General features: G+C 44.6%; 1 protein-coding gene across 17 annotated transcripts in view; it reads left to right on the top strand.

Annotated features, from left to right (window-relative positions):
- Positions 1 to 25000, top strand: part of LOC113804106 (Myosin heavy chain-like) — a 408590-nt gene that overhangs the window by 366154 nt on the left and 17436 nt on the right. For 7 of the 17 annotated variants that reach the window (XM_070145429.1, XM_070145427.1, XM_070145430.1 and 4 more), the window contains 4 exons: positions 12172 to 12291; positions 12649 to 12903; positions 14184 to 14338; positions 14744 to 14867. In XM_070145429.1, coding sequence (XP_070001530.1) covers positions 12172 to 12291; positions 12649 to 12903; positions 14184 to 14338; positions 14744 to 14867 — 654 coding nt within the window. Of the gene's footprint in view, positions 1 to 1282; positions 1875 to 2753; positions 2814 to 5661; positions 11170 to 11446; positions 11507 to 12171; positions 12292 to 12648; positions 12904 to 14183; positions 14339 to 14743; positions 14868 to 25000 lie in introns of those variants that run through there. The other 10 variants (XM_070145415.1, XM_070145424.1, XM_070145423.1 and 7 more) reach the window with 5 other exon arrangements.

Below are 25000 nucleotides of genomic sequence, written 5' to 3'. Positions count from 1 at the left end.
GGGGGATTCAGTTCGATCCGCTTGTGTACTTTTTGTATCTTTTAATGATTTACGAAAAAAGGGAGAGGGAGAGAGAAAGGAAGAGGAAGAAAGAAAGTGAGGAGAAGAGGGAGAAAGAAAGTGAGGAGAAGAGGGAGAAAGAGAGAGAGGAAGTGGGGGAAAGAGAGAGAGAAGAAGAGGGTGAAAGAGAGAGAAAGGAAGAGGAAGAAAGAGAGAGAGGAAGTAGGGGGAAAGAGAGAGAGAAGAAGAGGGCGAAAGAGAGAAGAAGAGAAAGAGGAAGAGAGAGGAAAAGGAAGAGAGAAAGAGGAAGAGAGGGAGAAAGTGAGAAAGCGATAAAGAGAAAGAGAGAGAGAGAGACCCGGTGCACCTGGGACGCGACCTTGGCATTTTTCTCCGGTTGGCATCTGGTCAGCCCGCCCGCCAGCAGCGCCGCCGCCGGAGTGCCGGTCGGGGCGAGGCTGCTGGAGGCGCTGCAGGTGCTGGAGGACGGGACGACGCCCTTGCGACGACGACGAAGGGATGCGGGCGTTATTTGGGGGGGATCTTGGGGGTTCATTGATATTTTTTGGATGTTTTTTTCATGGATTTATTTCTTTATGCGGATATTTGTTATATCTTGTTTTGATTGTTTTTTTCATTTATTTATTTATTGTCTATGTGTTTTAACTTGTTATTTCTTTTGGTCTGTACGTGAGGTGTCTGTTCCGGTCCTTGCCAACTTGGATGCATTTCGGTAATCTGTTTTCCTGGTTCATATTGTTGTTGTTTGTTTTGCCACTGTTTATACCATCATTATTTATGTTTTTGTTGTAAGCATGACAGGCTTGGAGGTTTCGATAGTGAATGAAGATGTGAGAGTGCAGTTTTACTCGAGAGGTCTCCTTGTGTCGCTCGAGGAGGGCGGTTGTTTTTGTTATCATTGGCGATTCCCTGGCGATGCCTTTTTCCGATAGCAGGTGTGGTTGTCCTTGCACCCTTGCAACCTTGCAGACTAGCACACTCGCATCCTTGGAGCCTGGCGCCCTTGCACATACACTTGCAACCTCGCACACTTCCAGCCTGGCATTTTTGCACCCTTGCATCGTTGCAGTCTCGCAGCGCCCGTGTGCCTTGCCCTTGTCTCCTTCGCCACCCCGCCAGCGCGTAGGCTGAACTGTGGCTCCGTTGGCGAGGGGCGGAGGGGGGCGTGTAATGCCGTAATGATGCTTTTGGCACTTTCGTCATGGGCGCCGCTTGCATCCGGGCGTGGGGCCAGGGCGAGGGCATGGGCCTCACCTTGGCACTCTGAGCAGGCCCTCTCTCAGTGTGCGAGCTCGGCCTGAGGGAGACGCCAGGTGGTCCTAGGTGTTCCTCCGTCTCCCCTTCGCCTCCCCTCGCCTCCCCTCGCCTCCCCTCGCCTCCCCTCTCGGATTCGTCTCCCAGGAAGGCTCCCGGGACTCCAAGCGAAGGGCAGGCCGTGGGCGCCGTGGGCTGTGGATGATGTTATTTGTGTGAGCAAGGCCGGGCGTGTGTGTGTGAGTGTTCGCGCGGACACGTAGTGCCAGTGCTAGGACGCGCGGCCAACCAGGGCCTTCACTCTTTTTTCTGAGCCGCCTTGACGAGGGCGCAGGCGGCGGGCGTGACCGTCCAGGCCTGACCGTCCGAGGCCGCCCGCTGATCTGCGTCGCGTCTTGTGGCAGGGGGGAATCCGCCTTCTCTGGAGGGGTCTCTCCTCACCATGAGAATCTGCGGGCGTGCAAGGGCGGCCACAGCAGCAGCTCTGATGGGCGGGGGGCTCCGACTGCCCCGCCCCCGTCGAGTGTCGTCGCAAGCCGTGCAGCCGCGTCGGAGCCAGAGCCAGCATGTTCTCCATTTGCTCCACCGTCCTGCCCATTGTAGGTGGCTCGTGTGCCCTCGCGCCCCTGGGCACGCGGTGCTCAGATGTCTGTTCTTTCTTTTTCATGGAGATATTTCTTGAGCATTATGATGTAAAAACAATTCGGATACGTTGTGGCTTGAGATGACATGTAATGTTCACATAAACAGGAATTATGGCATGTTACATAATTTAGATGTCCCTCTGTCTGTTATGGCATATGGAGAATGGGCATTGCTATCATGTTTAATTCACAGGACTTCCGCTTTTTAGATTTTTGGGTTGCGGACTCTCTCCTTGTGCCGTCATCTTTAGCTCCACATTTGTCTGTGTCCTCTCCCGTCACCTCCATTGTCCTGCCCTTTGCCCCTCGTTCTTGCCCCATGCCCCTTGCCCCCTCCTACTGCCCGTGCCCTCCCCATCGACCGCCACAGATTGGAATTAATGAATGTCATTGTGTAATGTAGCGAAGTCATTTTACGAGACGAGAGGCCTGTCTCGTTCCCGCCAGACAGCCGACTCGTCTGGTCGTCTGTCTGTCCGTCTGTCCGTCTGTCTGCTAGGTTAACTTTGTATCTTCATGTTTTCCGTCCTACCTGTTAAGTCCCTGTTATACTTGTGCCACTTTTTGTTTGTTTTTCTTTTATTGACGTCGGCTGTGTTTGCCCGCAGACTGCACCTTGCGCCTGGCCGTCATGCATTTCCCCTCCACCTAGTGATCTAAACGTCGACACTATCTTATCCCTAGGTCCGCTAGCCTTAGGCCTCTCTTGCCCCTAGCGTTAGGAAGGAAGTGTTTGATGTCAGGGCTCGGGCCTCTTCGGAACCCCGCTTCTGTAAGTTGGGAAGTTTGTTTTATTTAGCATTCATGGTCGTGTGTTGGTTTGTCTGTCCGCAGCTGTCTGCCATCGACGTTGACGGCGCCACAGAATGCAACACCCCGTTCGACCCAAGCCGGGTAAGGGAGAAAGATGGGGAGAGAGAGAGAGTGAGAAAGAGAGGTGGGGTGAGAAAGATGGACGATGTGGATAAATATGTGGATAATTGCATTTAATATTTGTCCTTGATCGATTTGTTTCTTCACCCTCGTGCATGGAGAAGGCGATTGTGTGATTTGTCTCTTGTGCATCCTTGTATGTTTTTATTCACTCTCGAAATACGTTTGTTTATTGGATGATAACCCCCCCCTCCCATTTTTTCTCCATTCCCTTTTACTATTGTCGGACGTTTGTGTGATGTGTGATGATAGCGGTTGGTGGGAGTTTGCTCAACACCTGATGTTTTTTTTTTTGTTTTTTTTTGCCTCCCGCAATATAACCATTTTACCTTCATCACATCCAGCCTTTTTGTTGTTGTTTTTTCTGTCTAAAATTGTTTTCCTGTTTTTAGTGACTTTTTTTTGTACTAGACAGACATTTCCTGTTTACTGCATGTGTTTGCAAACCCCTCCCATGCACGCGCATAAAACAAATTTATTTGATTACCCAAACACTACCGCGCCATATGCTTTCATCCTTTCCTCATGTTATAAATAACGCTATTCGATTTTTATTTTTTGCAAATAGAGCGTTGCATTTATATTATTTTATATGTATGGACATGGACGGGGGCTTCAACGCTACACGGGCGCGGGCACGGGGACGCCCCTAGTGTATTCTTGCCATCACATTGTTCTAGTGAGGGGCGTGAGTCACCCTTTTCTTTGCCAACTGTGTATATTGTCTCCTGTCATCCTCTATCTCTCTCTCTCTCTCTCTCTCTCACTCTCTCTTCCCCTATCCTTGCATTCCACTTGAATTTAATGAGGTGATGTTCCTCGTTTTTCTCCTTGTCGCTTTTCTGTATCTTGTATTTCTTCTTCTCTCTCTCTTCTCTTGTCTCGTTATCTCTTCTCTTTCTTCTTATCCCATTTCTCCTCTACTCTTCTGTTTTCTGTCCTTCCTCTCTCTCTCTCTCTCTCTCTCTCTCTCTCTCTCTCTCTCTTTCTTTCTTTCTTTCTTTCTTTCTTTCTTTCTTTCTCTCTCTCTCTCTCTCTCTCTCTCTCTCTCTCTCTCTCTCTCTCTCTCTCTCTCTCTATCTCTCTCTCTCTCTCTCTCTCTCTCTCTCTCTCTCTTATTCCGTCGTCGTTGTCGTTGCCGTCGTTGCCCCCCCCCTCTCCTGTCTCACTTCTCTCCGTTGCGTCCCCCTCTCCCTCTCCCTCTCCCCACTGCCCTATCTTCCTCTTCCTTTCTCCTAGACTCGCTCCCCTGACTCACTCGGGTACTGCCTTCCCAGAGACACAACTAATACAGTACAAGGCCGTTTTCCAACACGCTTGTTAGAATGATTAAGATGAAAGATACGAATGCTGCATTTGAAGATCTTGCGGTTTTGATTTAGATGGTTAATGGATATGGGATTTTTTTAAAGTTAGAAATGAAGAGGAAGATGCAGGGGAAGGCCATAAGAATAAATAAGTTTCAACAGAAAAAAATCAAATTTACTGCAGCAGGATGGGGGTTTCAGAGTGTTGAATTGGCAATCTGTCATGATTAGCGCAGTGGCAAGCGCCATTAACAGGTATCTGCAGGTTGACATGCTCAAGTGACAGTGCTGCTGTCATTTGTTTATTACGCTTATGTAAGGCTTAGTTCTTTAGAGAATCATTCGCTGCCGGTCACTTGAATGAAAAAATGAATGACGGGTTTGTTTTAACGTCTTCTCGGCAGCAGGTCTCCGCTCTAGTATCATAAACTTGTACGCTCGTGTAGTTTTGCGGCCTTTGATCCTTGCCTTGCATTATAAGAACCATTGTCAACCTTATCTCCAAGCGACAAAATGTTTGCGTTACAGTTTACAATTATTTAAGATCTTGGAGGAGGAAAGAACGTGACGTCAGAGGCAGACTGAAGTTAGCATCGGTGGCAGTCACTCTGTTCGCGTGTTTTCCTTGTTTAATTGTCAGCGGCATGAGTCAGTCGTCCAATTTTATGCCCCATGCCTCTCATGGTCGCCGCGCGGCTGCACACTTGACACACTCCCTCCTTTTCGCTCAAACTTCTTGGTGACTTTTAATGCCCCGTCTTGGGCATAAGCTTTCCTTCCCCTCGTATTATTTTGTTTGTTGGTTTCACCATGATCCATTTTTCTTCATTTTTGAAGGCGATATGTTTCCCGAATATTGATTAGATCATGAAGGAGACCTTGCCCCACATGGCCCTTCTTGCCGTCTAAATTTGCATGACTTTTGGGTATTTTGGGAAAGATCGGAGAAGAGCGAGGAAGGGGAGAGATTATTCTCTTGTGGTTTATGATCATTATCTATAATCTTGAAAATGTGAATATGGGCGGTTTTACGCTGTTTGTCAACTCGGAAGTTTGTATTTTTCAGTAGATGTGAATTAGAGTGATTTGGTATTTTTATTGTTTTTGAATAATGTGTGATTTTGTGTACTGCATGACTAAGGGTATTGGATTTTTTTCTCTTATTTTGTGGTGAATAATCACATGTATCGATTGCTCTTGAGACTTTTTATTTCTTGTGTGTTCCGGTGTGTTGTATGAAGTCCTTATATGTTGATTATATATGTATTTGTGATGTCTGAAAAAATAAAGTATAAAATATCATTTACAAGGTCAGTTGAATAATTTGTACTCTTTGTTTCTTCTTCACTTGCAATTAATAACTCATGAATTTTTCTTTTCTTGCTTTTTACATTTTTGTTTGATTGTTTTTTTCTTCTCAACTTTAGAGAGATGTTAATGAAAGTACTTTGAGACAAGCTGATAGGCCATAGATAGAGGACTGACATGCCCCATGCCCACAGCTGGATGACCTGAGCTCCGACAGTGACGACGAGTACTTCGATGTTGTGGCGATATCAGCCCTCCGTCAGCAGCCCCCACCCCCTCAAACCCCAGCCAAACCCCCTCCACAGCAGCCCCCCCAGGCACCCTACCTCCCTCCCACCCACAGCCAAAGCTTACCAGCTGTTAACAAAGGCATCAGGCCTATGGGCAATGCACAAGCTCAGCAACATGCACCTGCAGCCAAACCTACGCCAGGTTCTGTGGCGAAGAATGCGGAGGCTTCTAAGCCGGCTCCCAGTGCTGGTGCCACAGACAAGAACAAGGACCCGAAACCACAGGCAGCTGCCACTGCAGTCAGCAGTCCAGACCAACAAGCACAGAAAGTGCCTGCAGCAAATAGAGCAGTTGGAAACGGAACATTGCCAAAGAAAATCCTCCCAGAACAACAGCAGGTACCCAGTGCTCCCAAAAAATATCCTGCACCAAAGCCTCCTTCTGCGACGCAAAATGCGAACGAACCACTACAGCTAAACAGAACAGATCCTGCACATGGAGATTCCAGTTCGCCACCAGCTAAGCCTGAATACCAAGCCCCCGAGAAGGCAGTTCCAGAAACGAAACCTTCTGTGCCTTTACCTTCTGACGCAGTGAATCAACCACAGAATACAGGAGATGGCAAAAAGGCTACGCGAGCCCCATCATTCAAGAAATATCCAGCACCAAAGCCTCCAACAACAGTTCCCAGTAAAGATACAGTAAAGCCTGAAGTTGTAGAATCTGCTACACAGCCAGCCATTTCCCCAGAAGATAAAGCCTTACCTGTCTTAGATCCTGCTGTCCTAGAAAACAAAACGACTGGCACTGTTACCAGAGAGACAAAGCAGGAAACAAAACTCCATGCTGAAGCAGAATCTGGTGTGGCCTCTATAAAGAAACCACAGACAATCGACACTACGAAAGACAACACGACTCCAGATTCGACATTTAAAACGACTGAAAAGGAAACGAAACAATCTACAATAAATCAAGTAAACCTACAAGCTGACACATCTCGAAAAGTAAGAGCAGGAAGCCCAATTCCAGATAAATCAGTAGTGTTGGGCATAAAGTCTCCAACAGTGGTTACAGGGAAACTTCAGATTGCCCCCTCAGAAGTAGTTGTTAGTCAGTCGGAGAAGACGAAAGAAGCTGAAATGAAAGGAGCTTTGGTTACTTCAAACAAGATGGAACCGAAGCCCACAGAGCAGATCAGTGATGGCAGTAAGGCAGCACCAGAACCAAATAAACTTATTCAGAAAAATGACTGTGTAAGTGGTAAAGAAGCTGTTCACCAAGATTCAAATACAGCAGTGAAAAAGGAAAATGTTACAAGTGTTGACCAACCCAAAATGACAAATGGCATTTTAGTAGAAAGACAGAAGCAAGAAGAGATGACACAAAATGCAAAGAAAGTCCAGCCTGCAGGTCAGCCCAAAGAAGATAAAAAATCTAGTTATGATGACCCAGTTGCAAAGATAGAGAACTTCTTGGACAGTGAAATCTCAGATATGGAAGTGTTCAGTGAGAGAAGTAGCAGGTGCAGTTCTGTGGCTAGTGACCTTTCAAGAGCAGTATCTCCAGACTGTTCTCAGAAGTCGGGAAGACGCAGTAGAAGTGATAAATTAGCTTCGATCATGAACAAGTGGGAGAATGAAGAGGTTTCACAAGTTTCTCAGAAAAGTAACAGAGCGAGGACACCCAAAATTGGCAGATTAACTGGAATTGCCAATAAGTTTGAAGCTGGGAAGGATACTGGCAATGCAAAGAATGATGGTAAACTTCCAGATAACAAGAATAATATTCTTGGCAAACTGAAGAACCCTTATAGTCCCCCATTCAACCCAGAACCAAGACCCCCAGATCCAGTTCCAAAGAAAAATATTGGTGGAATCAACACAGCAAGGTTCGGAAGCGTTGCAAGTTTTACCAGAAAGCCGGGTGACCCCAAAAAAGAGGCTGAGAGAAAACAGCAAGGTAGCAAAGACCCAGCAACAAAATTAAAGGACGAAGCAACAGAAAATGCGATCAATAAAGAGAAAACTCAAACCAAAGAGTCAGGGACTGAGAAAGGAAAAGTTGAAGTGAATCAGAAGGATAGCAGTGGAGCTGCAGAAAACAAGGATTTAAAGGATGCTCAGGAAAAGGCAAAAGGTAATCAGGTGGAGGTTATACCAAATGGAGACATACATTCTGTAGATTCAAATGTATCTGTGAGTGAGAGTGAAGCAAAAGTCAGCAAGAAAAAGAAGAAAAAGAAATTGGTGGATGCAGAAAAATCAGGTGAAGCAGATGTTGCAAATGCTCAGCAGGATAAGTCAGCTGAGGGTTCAAAGGATAAAACAGGTTTAGTGAAAGAAAACAAAGAAAGTGTTTCAGATGCTTTAATTGAAAAGTCAGGTGTAAAGAACAAGGCAGCTGAAACCATAGAGTCTGGTACTAAGGACCCTATAGCTAACAGTACTCCAGTCAATGAAAATGAAAAGATAGCATCAAAAACTACAGATGTTACAGACAAAGCAGATGTTCCCAGCAATGAGAAAGCCAAAGCAATTGATGAAACAACAAAAGCCACTGAAAGTAAAGAGATTTCAAGCAAAGATGGTGGCTGTAAAAACCTCAAGATCAAGACAAAGGATACCACAGACACTCAAGAGATGCCAGTTGCCGAACCTCCCAGTAAGGCAACAGATGAAAAAGTTGGTAATAAAGCCAAACAAAACAAGGCAGAGGATCCTACACTTGCCAAAGAAAAAGTGGATAATAGCACTGATGCCAAAAAATCATTATTAGAATCTAAGGAGAAAACTGACATAAAGGTCAAAGAAACTGAAAGTGTTTCGTCACAGGCCACAGACAAGAAACCAAAGGTGGATGATATCAGTGATAAAGAAAAAGAAGCCATTGTCATGACTAAGCCAGATGACAACAAGGATATTAAGGTGGCGGCTGAGAAAACTGACGATGCCAAGATTGTTGAGAATAAGGAAGTTAAGGAAAAAGTAAATGCCAGTGAAAAAGTGAATAAACTAAGGCTAAAGGCTCGGTTAAAGTTGAATAAAAGTAAGGACACTGACATGAAGATGGAGGAAACTAAAGATGCCAATGGAAAGACCAATGAACCTAGTGATATCAAGGCAAAGATAGGTGAACCTACTAACAATGCAAAGGTAAAGGAAGATGTAACTAAGGATCAGACGGTAGAGATAGACAAAACAAGGGATATCAAGGATAAGGTAGATGAAACTAAAGATACTAAGATAAAGGATTTGAAAGAGGAAATAGACAGACAAAAAGATGGAGCCAAAGATAAGGTGAAGACAGATAAAATAGAGGATGATAAGATAAAAGATAAAGTAGAAGATGCTAATGTAAAGATAGATAAGAGAGAAGATGCCAAGGTAAAAACAGATAAAATGGTGGATGCTAAGGTAAAGACAGATAAGGTACAGGAGGCTAAAGTAAAAACAGAAAAGGTGGATGATGTTGCAGTAAAAGCAGATAAGGTAAAAGATGCCAAAATAAAGGCAGATAAAGTAGAAGATGCCAAAATAAAGATGGATAAGATAGAAGATACCAAAGCAGAGAAGGATAAGGTAGCAGATGCCAAAGTAAAGATGGATAAGATAGAAGATGCCAGAGCAGAGATGGATAAGGTAGCAGATGCCAAAGTAAAGATGGATAAGATAGAAGATACCAAAGCAGAGAAGGATAAGGTAGCAGATGCCAAAGTAAAGATGGATAAGATAGAAGATGCCAGAGCAGAGATGGATAATGTAGCAGATGCCAAAGTAAAGATTGATAAAATAGAAGATGCTAAAGCAGAGAAGGATAAGGTAGCAGATGCCAAAGTAAAGATAGATAAGATAGAAGATGCCAAAGCAGCGAAAGATAAGGTAGCAGATGCCAAAGTAAAGATGGATAAAATAGAAGATGCTAAAGCAGCGAAAGATAAGGTAGCAGATGCCAAAGTAAAGATGGATAAGATAGAAGATATCAAAGCAAAGAAGGATAAGGTAGCAGATGCCAAAGTAAAGATGGATAAGATAGAAGATGCTAAAGCAGAGAAGAATAAGGTAGCAGATGCCAAAGTAAAGATGGATAAGATAGAAGATGCCAAAGCAGAGAAGGATAGGGTAGCAGATGTCAAAATAAAGACGGATAAGATAGAAGATGTCAAAGCAGAAAAGGATAAGGTAGATGCCAAAGCAGAGAAGGATAAGATAGAAGATGTCAAAGTAATGGCAGATAAGATGGAAGAAGTCAAAGTAAAAACAGACAAAGTAGAGGATGCTGAATTAAAGACAGATGAAAGTATGGCTACCAAAGGAAAGTCAGGTGAAGTCCAAGGTATCATGGTAAAGTCAGATGTAATCACTGATGCTGGAACAAGTATAACAGAAAAGAAGAAAGTACGAATCAGGACTCCAAGTATGGATTCCCAAAAAGGACTTGGCATTGGAAAGGTTGAGGACATAATTGCAGCTGGCACCAAGGATTCCAACAAGTCACTTGAAGTCACAAATATATTGCCCAAGGTGGATGAAGCTTCTGGTACTCCTGTCAAGTCAGAGGAAGTAAAAGATGTAGAAACAAAATCAGATATCAGATCAGCAGAAAATGTTCCTGAGACACCTAAAACACCTGAAGAAACTGGCTGCAGGCCTAAAGTTTTTAAATTACCTGAATCAACAAAAGAAGAAAATCCAGGAATAGATGTGAACCAGGCTATTATGCAGAAAATCACGAGGAAGAATCACGAGGAAAACAGGCACGAAGAAAAGAAGGGTAAAAGAAGTGTGGCTCTCAAGGGAGCAGTTATGGGAGCTGTCAATAAAACTAAATTGGCCTTTGGCATAGGAACCAAAGCTGCAGGAGAATCTGTTCCAGTACAGCCTAGTATACCACAGCCAAGTGCTGTACCAAAGCCTGATGAAAATACGGATGATAAGATAAGTAACAAAATATTAGAAAAACCTGTTCCTGAATTGGAATCAGAGGTGGAAGCTTTGATAAGAGAAGCATCAGCTCTCCTAGGGCCTGACAGTATTTCTCCACAACCTTCTACCTCGACTGCATCAGCGCCATCCAGTCCCTTGAAGGATATTGAAAGACCTATATCCTTGAGTGAAAAACTAGAGTTACATATAGAGAAGAACCATACAACTTGCATAGGAGAGGAAGGCGAGGAAGAAATATATGTTGATGCCATTGACCCGTCCCAACTTCATTCTTTACCCTCTAATGCAGTAGATCCTACCCAGTTCGATATCTTGATGCCTCTCCCAGATGTTCAGGCAGAGAGAGAGCGACGCTCTCGTTCTCGCACTCCCATGGATCGCTCTGAGAGATCCTGCACACCATCATCTGTAGTAGCACAGACTGAAGCTCTACTCTCCGAGACAGACCGACTCCTCAAAAGGTCTCGATCCAACAAGTCCCTCAGAAGGTCTTATAGCCGTTCAATGTCAGCAGCAGCACTGCATAAAGTAGGTCTACAAACCACACATACCCCTTAGGGAATGGGAGAAAGTAAAAACCTGGGGATCCAGTAGTGTCTGAAATTGCTTGTCATAAACCCTATCTTCCCTTTTTGTAGTATGTGTGTGTGTTTGTGTGTGTAGACCTCAATAATTTTGTACTTCTATGTTGTAGATTTGTTTTTAAAAATTCCTTAGTGTAGTGTGATGTACCATATACCCAGTATCCACTATGCATTATGTTGAATTCCAGTTTAACATGTTCACATACCTTGTTCACTTCCAGTCTGCGCAGATGGTATTGGAAGCTAAGTGTGAGCTCCAAAGAAATGGAATATTGTGCAACGTAAGTTGTCATGTGAAGAGCCACATGACAGAAGAAAATTACCAAATTTGCATACACTAGCTCCTTTACTTTTGTATATTTTCTTTTATTTAATTGTTATGGTTTACTCCTTTCAGGTATTTTAGAGGTTTTACTAATCACAAATGTAATTTGAAACCTTGGTCTCATATCCATAATTTATGTATTTTACAGTATCTCATTGCAGTGAGTTATGGTTTGACAGATGCAATCATTTTTATTTAATTTCTTTTGTTACAAGTACTATTATTTTTTTATGTATTCACTTTTATTTTATTTAAAAAGGCTACACAGTTTATTCACAGCTTTCTATATTTGAAGTAGACGATTAATTTACTCACAAATATAAACATAAGAAAAAACATCTATTCACATTACAGTAGTGGAATTTGCATTAATTTTTCACATCTCTTGAAGAATCATGTCAAATCCATAGACATAATTCATTCTAATATGTGAATATCTGTTAGTTGTTAGTTTTGAGTAGTTCTATATCATATTTATTGAGTATTAGTGCTATAAGCAGAATTCTAACAGTTTGTTGAGAACTTCAAGACTTTAGATGGACTTTGTATGTGTAGAGATATAATATCAAAATCCATCTAACTATAAGCAATATTCTAAAAGTTCTTTCCCTTATTAAACAGCTGTCAGAGGTAGCAGCAGACCTCTCAGAAGAGCATACCACAGCACACCTAGCAGGAGAGAGGTTGGAAGCTGAACAGGCAGAAAGAATGAAGCTAGAAAAGGAATTAGACAGGCTGCAGGTAAATAGAAGAACTGTCACAGTTAGTTTTCTGGGTGAAATGGAGTTATGCAGAATATTATTTGTGAATTAACTTAGTAATTTAATAAGCCAATTTTTTTTGCACTGGATAGAATTATGGTTCAGAGCTGTGTTCTTTTTCCTGAGATTTAGTTTTGATTTACTTATAGTACATTCATTTTTATTAATTTGTTGTTATTCAGATCAGGTGTAAGCATATGCAGATATTGAATAGTTATATATTTATTATAACTATGTATTTGAAATAAGTGAATGGGTAGTTGCAAGCAGTCTGTGAATCTGGAATTAGATAATACAAAGAAAAACTTAAATTATTAAATTTCACGGCATCTTACAGACGGACGTTAGGCGCATGACAACAGAGAATGGTAAGCTCGAGATGGAGAAACTAGCACTCCGCACAGAAGTCCTCTCAGCAGCGGATCTCAATGGAGATGCAGATGATGACGATTACGGCGAAGAGGCCTCACTCTACAAGCGAAAGTATGAGTGGTGCCTTCGAGAGATTGAGGTCCTGAAGAAACAATTGAAGCAGCAACAGGAGGATGATTATGATCAGCTTGTCCTAATGAAGAAACAGCTGGAGAAAAAGGTTTGTCAACTAATCTTTCTCTCTGTGCAAGTAATTTCTCCTTTTTAAGTTGGTCCATTAAGGTTAACATCAATGGCACTTTTTTACATGCATTGAATTCTGATTTAGCATCTTCAGTATGGTTATAAAGAGAAAAGTAAATGATGGATCCCCTTTTTCTGTTTTGTAATCAAGTATTAAATACATCCAGAAGGTGAACAGTCAAGTAAATATATTTCCTACTATTTAAGATGCACAAGCCTAATATGGTAGATTATCCTTATAAAATTCAGCAATGAATATTTGGGAGACAAATATTTTTATCATATATGTTCTAGAATAAATGGTGATGATGATACTATAGGAAGTCTTTTCTGTTCAAAACATTTAATTTTGGCCGTAGAGTTGTTAATGGTCCCATGCTGAGTAATTGTGGATCTGGAATGACAAGTAAAACCATTGGTTGGTTTAAGTTCAAGCAATATAAATTGTGTATTACCTTTAAAAGTTTTCCAGGAACTTCTGGTTGCAGAATAGGGAAACAGTTACAGAGATGGGCATTTTTAATCATTTTAGCAAACTATATTGACATTATGGACATTCCTGCTTATCAAAGGAAATTCACCTATCATTGGTGTTCAAAATGATACCATGCTTTGTTGTGTAAGGTGTTATCACAAAAATAACAATGGCAATCTATTAGTAGGGGCATTAAGATAATTTTTCTATAATTGTACTCAAGGGCTAGCATAAATTAACATCAAGGTAAAGTGCGCAGTATGATTATTGGATAGGAAAAAAAGTATGATAATTGTGTCTGAGCAGTTAGTGACAGAGCTAAATAGATGATGTAAATACATTTTTTATTGCATTCTTATACAATAGGTGACATGGGAGAACTCATTTTAAGGTTGATTTTCCAAGTTACTTTGACTTAACCTTTTTCCTGATTCAACAATATGTAAATGAAATTTGAATTTACCAGTAAGAAACTATCAAAACTTTTAGCTCTAGAATAGAGCTAAATGAAATTAGGTTTAGACCATTTGGTAACAACAAAGAGTGTTAATCTTATTTGTTGATTAAATGATTTATGTGTTTGTGAATTTAAAACCCATTTGATAATAAAAAAAAGTTTTGGTTGTAAAGAGGTGGTTGATTGATCAGAGTAGAGCATAGAAAAAGAAATTTAGAATTTTATGAAATTTTTTTAACAAAATGAATAGAAAGTATGGAGAGTCCTTGAAATGACAGAATATTTTACCAAGATTTTACTGTATTCTATAATCTTCTCACCCCAGGTGGCAGATGCATATGAGGAAACAGACGAACAACGACAAGTGGTGGCACAGATGAAGCGGAAGTGCCAACGACTCCAAGCAGAAATGAATGACCTGAAAATACTGCTGGAGGAACAGACTTCGCGTAATAATCTCCTGGAAAAGAAGCAGAGAAAGTAAGTATTCCAGAAATCAAACACTGCTTGTGGTCATGTGGATAACAGTCATACTAAAATGATGATTAGTGTAGGATTCCCCCAGAAGCCTTGTTTATGTATTTTTAAAAAGACCATTTTGATTAAGATTTCAGCATAGTCTATAGACTTTTATTGTTATTGTTATTATTTTATTTTATTTTTATTTATTTTTATTTTTTGATGATTTTTGTATTGTTTCATTACTCGTGAATACTGAATTTGAGATATGAATTTTAAAAAGTGTATTTTAATACAACCTAAGTATCTGAAAGTAACCCCTGCATTAAATATGTCAAACAGATGTATAATCAGACTTGATAATGCTACCTCAACAGCAAGTAAGACAATCAATGAGATATTTCTTCTTACTCTTCCTATAATCAGGTTTGACCAAGAGATGATGGCAGTTCAAGAGGAGCTGCGAGGGGAAAGATCCAACAAGGAGAAGATCCAGAGGGAAAGAGACCAGATCCTCTCCCAGAAGTATTCGTTCGAGCAAGAAGTATCGGTGAGTATTTGCATTCAGTCTCGAGTATCTACGATAGGGGATGGTTGCATATTTGGTAAGGGATTGTTGTATATTTAAGTAGAGGATTGCTGTATGTTTAAGAAAGGGTCGTTTTATGTTTAATGGTGGTTTGTGGTGCTGTTTGGTATCAAATCAGCAGTATTGAATAATTTGGTTTGAGTTATCAGTTTACATAAGTAGGGAGGAAAGTGCACCTGGTTAGAAAAACGAAAATTATGCCTAATAAATCATGAGGTAATTGATCAAGGAAATACAAATAGTACACACCTCTAATAAGACCAGAAAAAGGTAAAAGTTTAGAATTATAGATAATTTATAGGAAGGGAAATGTGCCACCTGGCTTGAGAACACAAATACACACACAAGGAATAAGGTTGAGTTAATTACTTAGGAATTTATATATAATTGCATTTGTTGGAAGGAAACTGTGTTTATATCTTTATTTTTATTTTTTGTTAATCCATATTTTCGTTTTTTTTAATGTCTTGGAGAGTAAAACTGAATATTTTCTAATGAATGTCTTTTTTGTGATGATGGCTATAATTTTTTTATACTATTTTTCTTGCTGCCATACTGTCTTAAGTGTAGCGTTGAGAGTAAGAAATAAAGATTAAGTGTCGAGGTTTCAAAGAAAACGATACCTAGTTAACCTAGAAAGAAGAGAAGACGGAAAAAAAGTTATTCCCTATTTTATTCATGTCGGTTTCATTAGAGGCCATTAGTATAATAACATAATGAAGCCACGCTCCAGTTGATATAGGAGGAAGTTTTGTGGCGGGAACGCCCTAGTTACTCTGCGCGGGTTTTCTGAATTATGAACGGGACAGGAAGATGCGATTGTTGCATTGGTCAGTTCGTGACACTTGGTGATCATGTGTGTGTGTGTAGCTTTTGATGGTGGAAAAGTGTCATGTTGGAAAGGGCGTTTTTTAAAGTTTTGGAGAAAAAAAGTGATTTCCAGTATGGTTTATATCAAGAGACGCTTGCGTGTTTCTATGCGGATACACATGCAGTCACGTACTATTGTATAAATATTTCTATATGGCATGTGGTTAAATGCATACGTATGTACAACGGATTTGTCGATAAGTAAATAGATGATTCGCACGTAAACTGCTTATGTAAGACAGAAATACACATTGAAAGACGGACATACCCGCATTCATAAACCAACGTTAAAAAAGAAAAGCAAGAAACATGAAGTGGCGTCCTCTTTGCGAGGAAACGAGACTGGTGAAGACGTTGCCGGCGGGGTCGAGGAAAGTGCGTGGGAAAGTGAGCTAAGTGGCGTTCGAACTCACTCCCTCTCTCCCCCTCCCCCCTCCGATTTGCCTGCATTACATTACATTATGATGTTCTGTTCCATTTCGGCCGGACGCGGCGGGGTCATGCACGCAATGCGGTCTGCTTGGTTGTTCTTGCGTCGCCGTGAACTCGGTGAATAATTCAATATTCTTTATTTTATTTGATTTATTTAGTTATTTTTTTATGAAAGGAAATTTATTCCTTGGTGTGATTCGACCCAGTTTCCCACAGGATAATGGCCGGATGTGAATATTCGTACATAAAAGTGTAATGGGTTACCAGGGTTCTTTTTTCAAGGGTTTTATATAATGCGAATAGGGAATATCAGCGATTCAGCTTAGAACATTGCCTATGCTTTTAACAAAGATTTTTCTTCAAATAATCTGGCTTTGAGGGGAGAGGGGGAGAATGACGAAGTGCAGAGTGCCGCCCGAGAGGAGTGCTGGCCAGTGCCTCTGCTCCAATTTTTTAGTCTTATTCGTCTTTTCTTTTGCTTCTGATTATTATTTCTTTATTTTCTGTTTTTTTTTTCTTCATCAGCTTATTTTCTTCCTCATCTTTTTGAAACGAGGCAAATATGTATTGCAGACATTGGCGATTGGCTGAAAGAACGTGTCTGAATGACATGTTGCATTGCATAAATGTCAAAAAAAAAAAAAAAAAAAAAACGGAGGTCATCAGTCGTCACCAATATATCAAATACATTTTCGCCTCGTTAAGATTTAATAAAAAATAAAAAATCAGAGGAAATGTATATCAATAGAAGACCTTTGCAGACATGCACCAATTGCGTGAGTGCGTCGGGTGGGTTTTGGTCTCAGTGCCGGCCGGGATGCGGTTGGCGGAGCGGCGTTCCGAACGGCCGCACGTTCGCTGGATGGGCGCGTAGATCTGGCGGCGGCGGGTGATCAGGTGCATGGCGTGGAAGGGGGGAAGGGAAGGAGAGGAGAGGAAGGGAGAGGGGGTAGAGTGGTGGGAGGAGGGATAGGAGGGTGGTGTGGGTGGCTGGGATAAGGAGGGCGGTGGAGGGGAGAGTGGAAAAGGAAGGGGGGAAGGGGGTGGTAGGGAAGGACGGGCGCTGCTATGGTCTGGATGTTCTGCGCGTCTGCCTTTCCAACGACGCATCTCGCTTTGGAATGTGCTTGCTTGTATTTGCTTGTCTCTCTGTCTTGTTTAGTTGCTTTCTTTCTTCTTCTTCTTCTTCTTCTTCTTCTTCTTCTTCTTCTTCTTCTTCTTCTACTTCTTTTTTCTTCGTTTCTTCGATTTCTTTCTTTTTCTTCTCCTCCTTCTTTCTTCTTCCTTCTTCTTCTTCTCCTTCTCCTCCTTCTCCTTCTCCTTCTCCTTCTCCTTCTCCTTCTCCTTCTCCTTCTCCTCCTTCTCCTCTTCCTTCTTCTTCTTCTTCTTCTTCTTCTTCTTCTTCTTCTTCTTCTTCTTCTTCTTCTTCTTCTTCTTCTTCTTTCTTCTCCTTCTCCTTCTTCTCCTTCTCCTTCTTCTTCTCCTCCTTCTCCTTCTCCTCCTTCTCCTTCTCCTTCTTCTTCTTCTTCTTCGTGTTCTTCATCTTCTTTTCTTCTCCTTCTTCTTCTTCTTCTTCTTCTTCTTCTTCTTCTCCTTCTCCTTCATCTCCTCCTTCTTCTTCTTCTTTTTCTTCTTCTTCTTCTTGTTCTTTTTATTCCTTTTCTTCTCCTCCGCCTTCTTGGTGACAAGGTGGTTTCGTGGGACTTTTGCTGATCAGGTATTTACTCGCTTGTGTAATTCATTCATTGAGTCGCTTGTTCATTCTATTCATCTAATTGAAATCTCTAGTCTCGTTTTTTCAATCTTTCACTTACTTGCAGACTCATTTGCACTCATTCACTTATTCATCCAACTCACTCACTCATACAATTTCGAATTCGCTCCTTCAGTCACTCGCTCACACACACTCGGTCACTTATTTCTAAATTCAGTCTCGTATTCTTTCACAACTTTTGTCGGTTCACTCTCCTTTCATGCACGCACTCACCCATAAATTTCTTCCTCTCTCTCTCTCTCTCTCTCTCTCTCTCTCTCTCTCTCTCTCTCTCTCTCTCTCTCTCTCTCTCTCTCTCTCTCTCTCTCTCTCTCTCTCTCCTCTCTCCCTCTCTCCCTCTCTCCCTCTCTCCCTCCCTCCCTCCCTCCCTCCCTCCCTCCCTCCCTCTCCCTCTCCCTCTCCCTCTCCCTCTCCCTCTCCCTCTCCCTCCCTCCTTCCCTCTTTCCCTTCCCTCCCTCTCCCCAGTTTTCCTCCTTTCTCCATCTCCCTCTCTCCTTCCCTTCCGTCCTCTCCCTCTCCCCCATTCCTCCCCCCACCCCCCGTTCTCCTTGGGCGATCTAGATATTGATGTTAAACTTGTTGAGGGCGTAAGAGATCCGCGCTCGCAAGGTCGGGCGGGTGGGCGGGCGGGCGGGCGGCCGGGCGGGGGAGGGGGAACTCGACACCTGGGAAATCGAGAGTATTAAAGCAGGCGATGATGGGGGGAGGGGGGAGGGGGGATGGAGAGGGGAGAGGGTAGGATGGGTAGATGAACGAGAGGATGGGGATGGTTGGGTGGAGGATGGGTGGAGAGGGTAGGATGGGTGGATGAAGGAAAGGGGGAGGATGGTTGGGTTGAGGGGGGGGAGGGGCGGGAGGGGGATGGGTGGAGGGTGGTGATACTTGGGATTAGTCTTTTTGATTGTCTCTTTTGATGCACGTGATCGATTGTTCGTCTGTCGTCTTTGAGACACTCAGTCCTCTCTTCTGTTTTTTTTTATCTTTTCTTTAGCACACTCGATCGCCTATTCGATTATTATCTGCATTAACCCTTTCTCTGCGGGTTAAAGCGAGCGCCCAGTTTTCTTCCCGAGATCCTGTCCCGGTGACGTTGGCGGCGCTGGTTCCTTTGCTCGTCTCTGGCGTTCGAGTGCAGTTTTGTTTGTTTGTTTGTTTTTTTGTTATTTCCTCGTGTCGTCCTGCTTCTCCGTTTTCTGTTCGGTTTCTTTGTTTTTCCTTCTCCATTATTTTGTTATTATGTGTGTGTGTTCTTTTGCATACTCTCTTTTGCAGATCGTTTGTTTCTTCATCGTCGTCGTCGTTGTCTTCTTTTTTGTCTTGTTGATCGTTTTCACTAACTTTTGGCCACATTTTTTTTTATTTCTCTGTCCACACTCTTCTTCTTTTCCCTCATTTCTCGTTAAGTGGTTTCTTCGCCGTCCATCTCATTTCTTCCGTTTTCGATCGCCTTCCATCTTCCACCTCCTTCCTTCATCTGTATTCTTCCACCTTCCATCGTCTTCCATCTTTTATCTCTTATCTTCTATATATTCCCATCTTCAGTCACATGCTCCTTCCTCTTCCTACTTCGCTCCTTCGCACAGTGATAACGGAGTGTAAACAAAAACAAGATAGGCAGGTCTACGGGAGATTACCTGGATTAAGTATAATTTATCAGTCCCTTGTTATCTCGGGGGGGGGGGGGGGTATGGGAGTCACGTGGGAGACTGATAGTGAGTGACGTGTATGGTGAGTGGTTGGAACGGCGGTTGTCAGGCGGGGTTGGTGGTGCGGGTGAATTTGCGTTTTGGTTGTTGGGTTTGGTGTTGGGCGCTGGTAGGCAAGATTTTGGTAGGTGGTGGACGGCAGGCAGCGCGGTAGGCGATCTTGGCAGGTGGTAGGTAACGCGGTAGATTGCGGGCGATGATGGTGGGTTGTGGGTATTTAAGGGGAGGAGTGGTGGCGTTGTTGTAGGACGGAAATGCTGGGCGTGTTCTGGCGCCCTTTCCTCCGCGAGAGCAAGGCAGGGCAGTGCGTTGGAAGTGGCGGTGCCGTTCCCGCGCCGCCGTTCTGGGGAGTGTTGACCCTCTCGCCCGCCCTTCCAGCGGTGGCGATGGGGCAGCCTCTCGGAGCCCACGGGGGCAGGCCGCCGCGCAGGCAGGTAAGCTTGGCACGGATTAATTAAAGGGTTCCGGGCTGGTCCAGGTAGAGCGGGCGTGCCCGGAGAGGCCGCACTTACCCGCGAGGGGCACAGAGCCGCGCCCGACCGCTCCTCCCGGCTGTGCCAGGCGTCGCGAGCGGAAGCGAAGGAACGGAAACTTCGGTGATGAAGCTACACGCAAACACGATTCTCTTCCTGCCGAGTCAGCTGACGGCGGAGGCGCCCGCGCCGCTCAAGCACTCGCGTCCGCGCTCCGCTAAACACGTACAAAAGCGACGGTGACGTTTTGCCGTGACGTCGGCGGCCGGAAGTGCGGTTCTGCAGGCGGGAGGTAGGGACGGGGGGGAGACACGTGGTCATGACCGCAGATAGAACGCCGAGTGCACAAAACAGGTTTAAGGATGTAGGAGGGCCAATTACAGGAATAGACTGAGGAATTGGGTGAAAGCAAAGCACGTAGTATGCAAGCAAGCAAGCAAGAAGCATTCGTTTACCCACATGCACACGTTCACACACACACGCACGCACGCACGCACCTACGCACGCACGCCCCAAGAAATGAATAAGAAAAAAAAGGAATCGCAAGCCCACGCCTTCCCCTTGCCAGTGCGTCCGTCGGGAAGCGTAACTCACGGCAAGAGGTCGTTTTTTTCTCTCTCTTTTTGCGCCACATTATGCTGGCACCGAACAGGGGAAGTCTTGTTCTGTGGGGCCTCATGACGCGCCGGGGCCGTTGGTGTCATGAACTCTGGTGTGTCGTCCGTTTGTCTCAAGTATGCGGTCGCGGCGGTCGCTCGTTTGCTCTCTTTTCTGCCTGCCTCGGTCGCTCTCGTTGCGGGTCTTGCTCTTGTGTCGGGACGAGCATTTCTCTTGCTCCTCTTGTCTGTCTGCCTGCCTCGATCGCTCTTTCTCTTTCTCTTTCTATCTGCTTGTTTCGTTCTCTCTCTCTCTCTCTCTCTCTCTCTCTCTCTCTCTCTCTCTCTCTCTCTCTCTCTCTCTCTCTTCCTCTCTCTCTCTCTCTCTCTCTCTCTCTCTTTCTCCTCTTTCTCTCTTTCTCTCTTTCTCCTCTCCCTCTCCCTCTCCCCCTCTTCCTCCCCCTCTCGCTCTCCCTCTCCCTCTCTCCCGTAAGTGTTGCATGTCCCCAAGGCTGCGGTGGCGGCCATGCTCCCGGACGAGTGTGGCGAGGAAACTGACGAATTTCCTGAGGCAGAATCAAGTCAAGGCGTTCACGAGTCCGAAGTCGTTTCTGCTTCAGTTTTCTGGTTTTTGCATTTTATTTTGTTTTATTCTCTTTTTATTGGGGTTGGGGTGGGCAGAGGGGGTGTATTTCATTTTGAAGTGATATGTAGTTGTTTTTTATTTTGTTTTTGTCTTTAGGGGGAGGTGGGGGGGGGTAGATAGCCCTATTGGGACAATATTTATACGTAATAACACTTTCGGCGGATTACACATTTCGATGAGAAAAAAAGTAATTTCCGCCATATATTTGGGAAAGAGGCATCTTTTGGAAAATATGAATGGGAACCGAAGAATAACGAAAGTACTCATGTGCGTCACCTGAAGTACAGTACACACACCGACCGAACTACACACCGCACAAACACTAACAATCCGCATAAATAACTCACAATCCGCACAAACAAGTGATAATGCGGACCGAGGGCGTTATTGTGCGGGCTGTGGTGGAGGGAGAGAGAGAGAGAGAGAAAGAGAAGAAAGAAAGAAAAGAAGAAAGAAGAAGAAGAAAGAAGAAGAAAGAAAGAGAGCAGAGAGAGAAGAAGACAGGGGGGGGCGAGCACAAAAGAAAGAAAGGAAAAACAACCGAGATCTGATGTCCTTTCTAATCGCCATCGCTCCAACCCTGACATTTTTCTTCTCTCTTTCCCCTCTCCCCCCCCCCCCTCCCTTTTTTTTACCCGCAGCTAAAATCCTCCAAAAATCAATAATAAAAAGAGAAACAATCCCCTCTCCAACCCCTCCGCACTAAAAACCAATCCTTGCAAACCTACAAACGAGGGAGGACCCCCCCCAAGAAACCTCCTAGCCACACACCTCACGCAGCCTCTCCCTCCCGATGGCTTTCGCCGCACCGCTGCCTACCAACTACTGATCCATGCCTCCCCCCCCAACGTGGCCCCCTCCCCCTCCCCACCTTTGCCTTGAACACCACCGCAAGAAAACATTCCGCAATTTAACCAACTGAATGCTCCGGTCTCTCTCTCTCTCTCTCTCTCTCTCTCTCTCTCTCTCTCTCTCTCTCTCTCTCTCTCTCTCTCTCTCTCTCTCTCTCTCTCTCTCTCTCTCTCTCTCTCTCTGTCTCCCTCTCTCTCTGATGGCTCTGCATGGCACCGCTGCCCACCAACCACTGATCTCTGCTCTCCCCCAACGTGGCCCCTCTCTCCCCCTCCCCCTCACCCTTGCTCTTGAACACCACCGCAAGAAAACATCTCTCTCTCTCTAACCAACTGAATGCTGCTCTATCTCTCTCTCTCTCTCTCTCTCTCTCTCTCTCTCTCTCTCTCTCTCTCTCTCTCTCTCTCTCTCTCTCTCTCCTCTCTCTCTCTCTCTCTCTCTCTCTCTCTCTCCTGTCTCTCTCTCTCTCTGTCTCTCTCTCTCTCTCTCTCTTTCTCTCTCTTTCTCTCTCTCTCTCTCGGTCTCTCTCTCTCTCTCTCTCTCTCTGTCTCTCTTTCCTCTCTCTCTCTCTCTCTCTCTCTCTCTCTCTCTCTCTCTCTCTCTCTCTCTCTCTCTCTCTCTCTGTCTCTCTCTCTGTCTCTCTCTCTCTCTCTGAGTCTCTCTCTCTGTCTGCTCCCTGCCTCCCTCCTCCACTCTCCCCCTCCTCCTCCCTCCCTCTCCTCCCTCCCTCCTCCCCTCCCTCCCTCCCTCCCTCCCTCTCTCCTCCCCTTTCTCCCTCTCCCCTTCTCTCCCTCTCTCTTCCCTCTCTCCTCCTACCTCTCCCTTCTCCTACTCTCCCTCTCCTCCTCTCCCTCTCCCTCTCTCTCTCCCTCCTCTCTCTCTTTCTCTTTCTCTTTCTCTTTCTCTTTCTCTCTCTCTCTCTCTCTCTCTCTCTCTCTCTCTCTCTCTCTCTCTCTCTCTCTCTCTCTCTCTCTCTCTCTCTCTCTCTCTCTCTCCCTCCCCCCCCCTCCCTCCCTCCTCCTCCTCCTCCCTCCCTCCCTCCCTCCCTCCCTCTCCCTCTCTCTCTCATTCCCCCCCACACTCTCACTCTTTTTGGGGGTAAATGTGGGGGGGGGGGGGGTAAATCGGGTTTAGCAACTGCCGGGGATTTTCTGCCAGTTCCCCGCCCGGATCAACCGACGTTAAGCAGAAGAGGGCGAGACAGGCGGAGGCCCTGGCACACCCACCGGCCACCGCGAAGGAGCTTTAATACGCCGTCGGGGTGCCACGCCATGCCTCCTGGGACGTGGCACTCCATCCACCCCGTGGCACTCCATCCGCCACCTGACACTCCGTCCGCCACCTGGCACTCCATCCGCCACCTGGACTACCACTCGATTTATGGCACCAAAATAAAGCCCATGACCATTGTTTTTTTCTTTTCTGTTCTTTTCTTTATGATGTGTGTGCGGTTCTGGCGTTCGAGAGACAGGTGGCGGAGCGGGGTTTGAAGGGGCCATCTGCTCGGACGCTGGCGGGGGTAGGGGGCGGGAGGGAGGAAGGGGGCGCCGTCCTCTCAGGCATGAATGGAGGGACCTGCTGCCTAAGGCCCCTACTCCCCTCCCTCCCCCATCCCCTCCTCCCTCTTCACTCTTCACTCTTCCCTCCGTCATTGCTTCCTCAACCCTCCCCTCCTCTCCTCCTCCATCCCTCCTCACCTCCTCCTCCATCCTCTCTCCTCCCCGCCTTTCTCCCCCTCTCCCCCCCCCAATGACGGGAAACAGGTGATTTGTCATGAAATATTGGTTAGGCATAGGGCTGTGTTCCAGCGACGATTTTTTTTCTTTATTTTTTTTATTGTGTTTTTTTTTTTCGTTCTGTTAGCCCAAAAATTACCCGAGAACCGTTTTTTCGGGGAAGTTCGAGCTTGATCCCTGAGCCAGATTCATGATGAGCTCGGTGTATAAATTCTATCGTGATTCGTTGAGCATAACGGTGATGCAAGAACTCCGGTGGTTGTTATTTTGGTAATTTTGAGAGTTTTGCTGTGGCGGTTATTATACTTGGTTCTCTCTCTCTCTCTCCCTCTCTCTCTCTCTCTCTCTCTCTCTCTCTCTCTCTCTCTCTCTCTCTCTCTCTCTCTCTCTCTCTCTCTCTCTCTCTCTCTCTCTCTCTCTCTCTCTCTCTCTCTCCCTCCTCCCCTCCCTCCTCTCTCTCTCTCTCTCTCTCTCCCTCCCTCTCTCTCCTCCTCCCCCACTCCCTCCCTCCCCTCTCCCTCACTATCCACAGACATGAATCGCAAACAACTGTCGCTGAGCATTTTATATCTCAGGATGTAATTTATGTAAGTTGGCATTTTTGCTGTTTTTAATTTTTTTATTCTTTTTATTTTTATTTTTAACGGTTCTCCAGCGGTATTGTTCTTGCGAAACCTCGACACCCGGTGACTTTTTTTTCAATTCTCTGACAAATTACATATTCATTTGATTACGCGCGCTCTGCATGATGATAACGGAGCGACAGTTAGATTTATTAGGCTGATTTGGGGGGGGGGGTCGTCATTTGAAGGTAATAAAACTTTTTTTCTTTTTTTTTCTTTCGAGATGGATGTGAATGTCATTTTTAGTTGAACGAGGATTTGGACAGATTGATAGGAAATGTGAGAGACGTTGAGGATTTAAGAAATGAAAAGAAATGGATAAATCAAGAGGAGAAGTGAAAGAAAGAAAGGAATGGAGAACAGCAAAGACTTGCGAAAGACGTTAA

Source organism: Penaeus vannamei, chromosome 33 (assembly GCF_042767895.1).
Source record: "Penaeus vannamei isolate JL-2024 chromosome 33, ASM4276789v1, whole genome shotgun sequence".
NCBI classification, from domain to species: domain Eukaryota; kingdom Metazoa; phylum Arthropoda; class Malacostraca; order Decapoda; family Penaeidae; genus Penaeus; species Penaeus vannamei.
The sequence above is the reverse complement of the archived record's forward strand: the minus strand, read 5'-3'. Positions and strand labels throughout refer to the sequence as shown.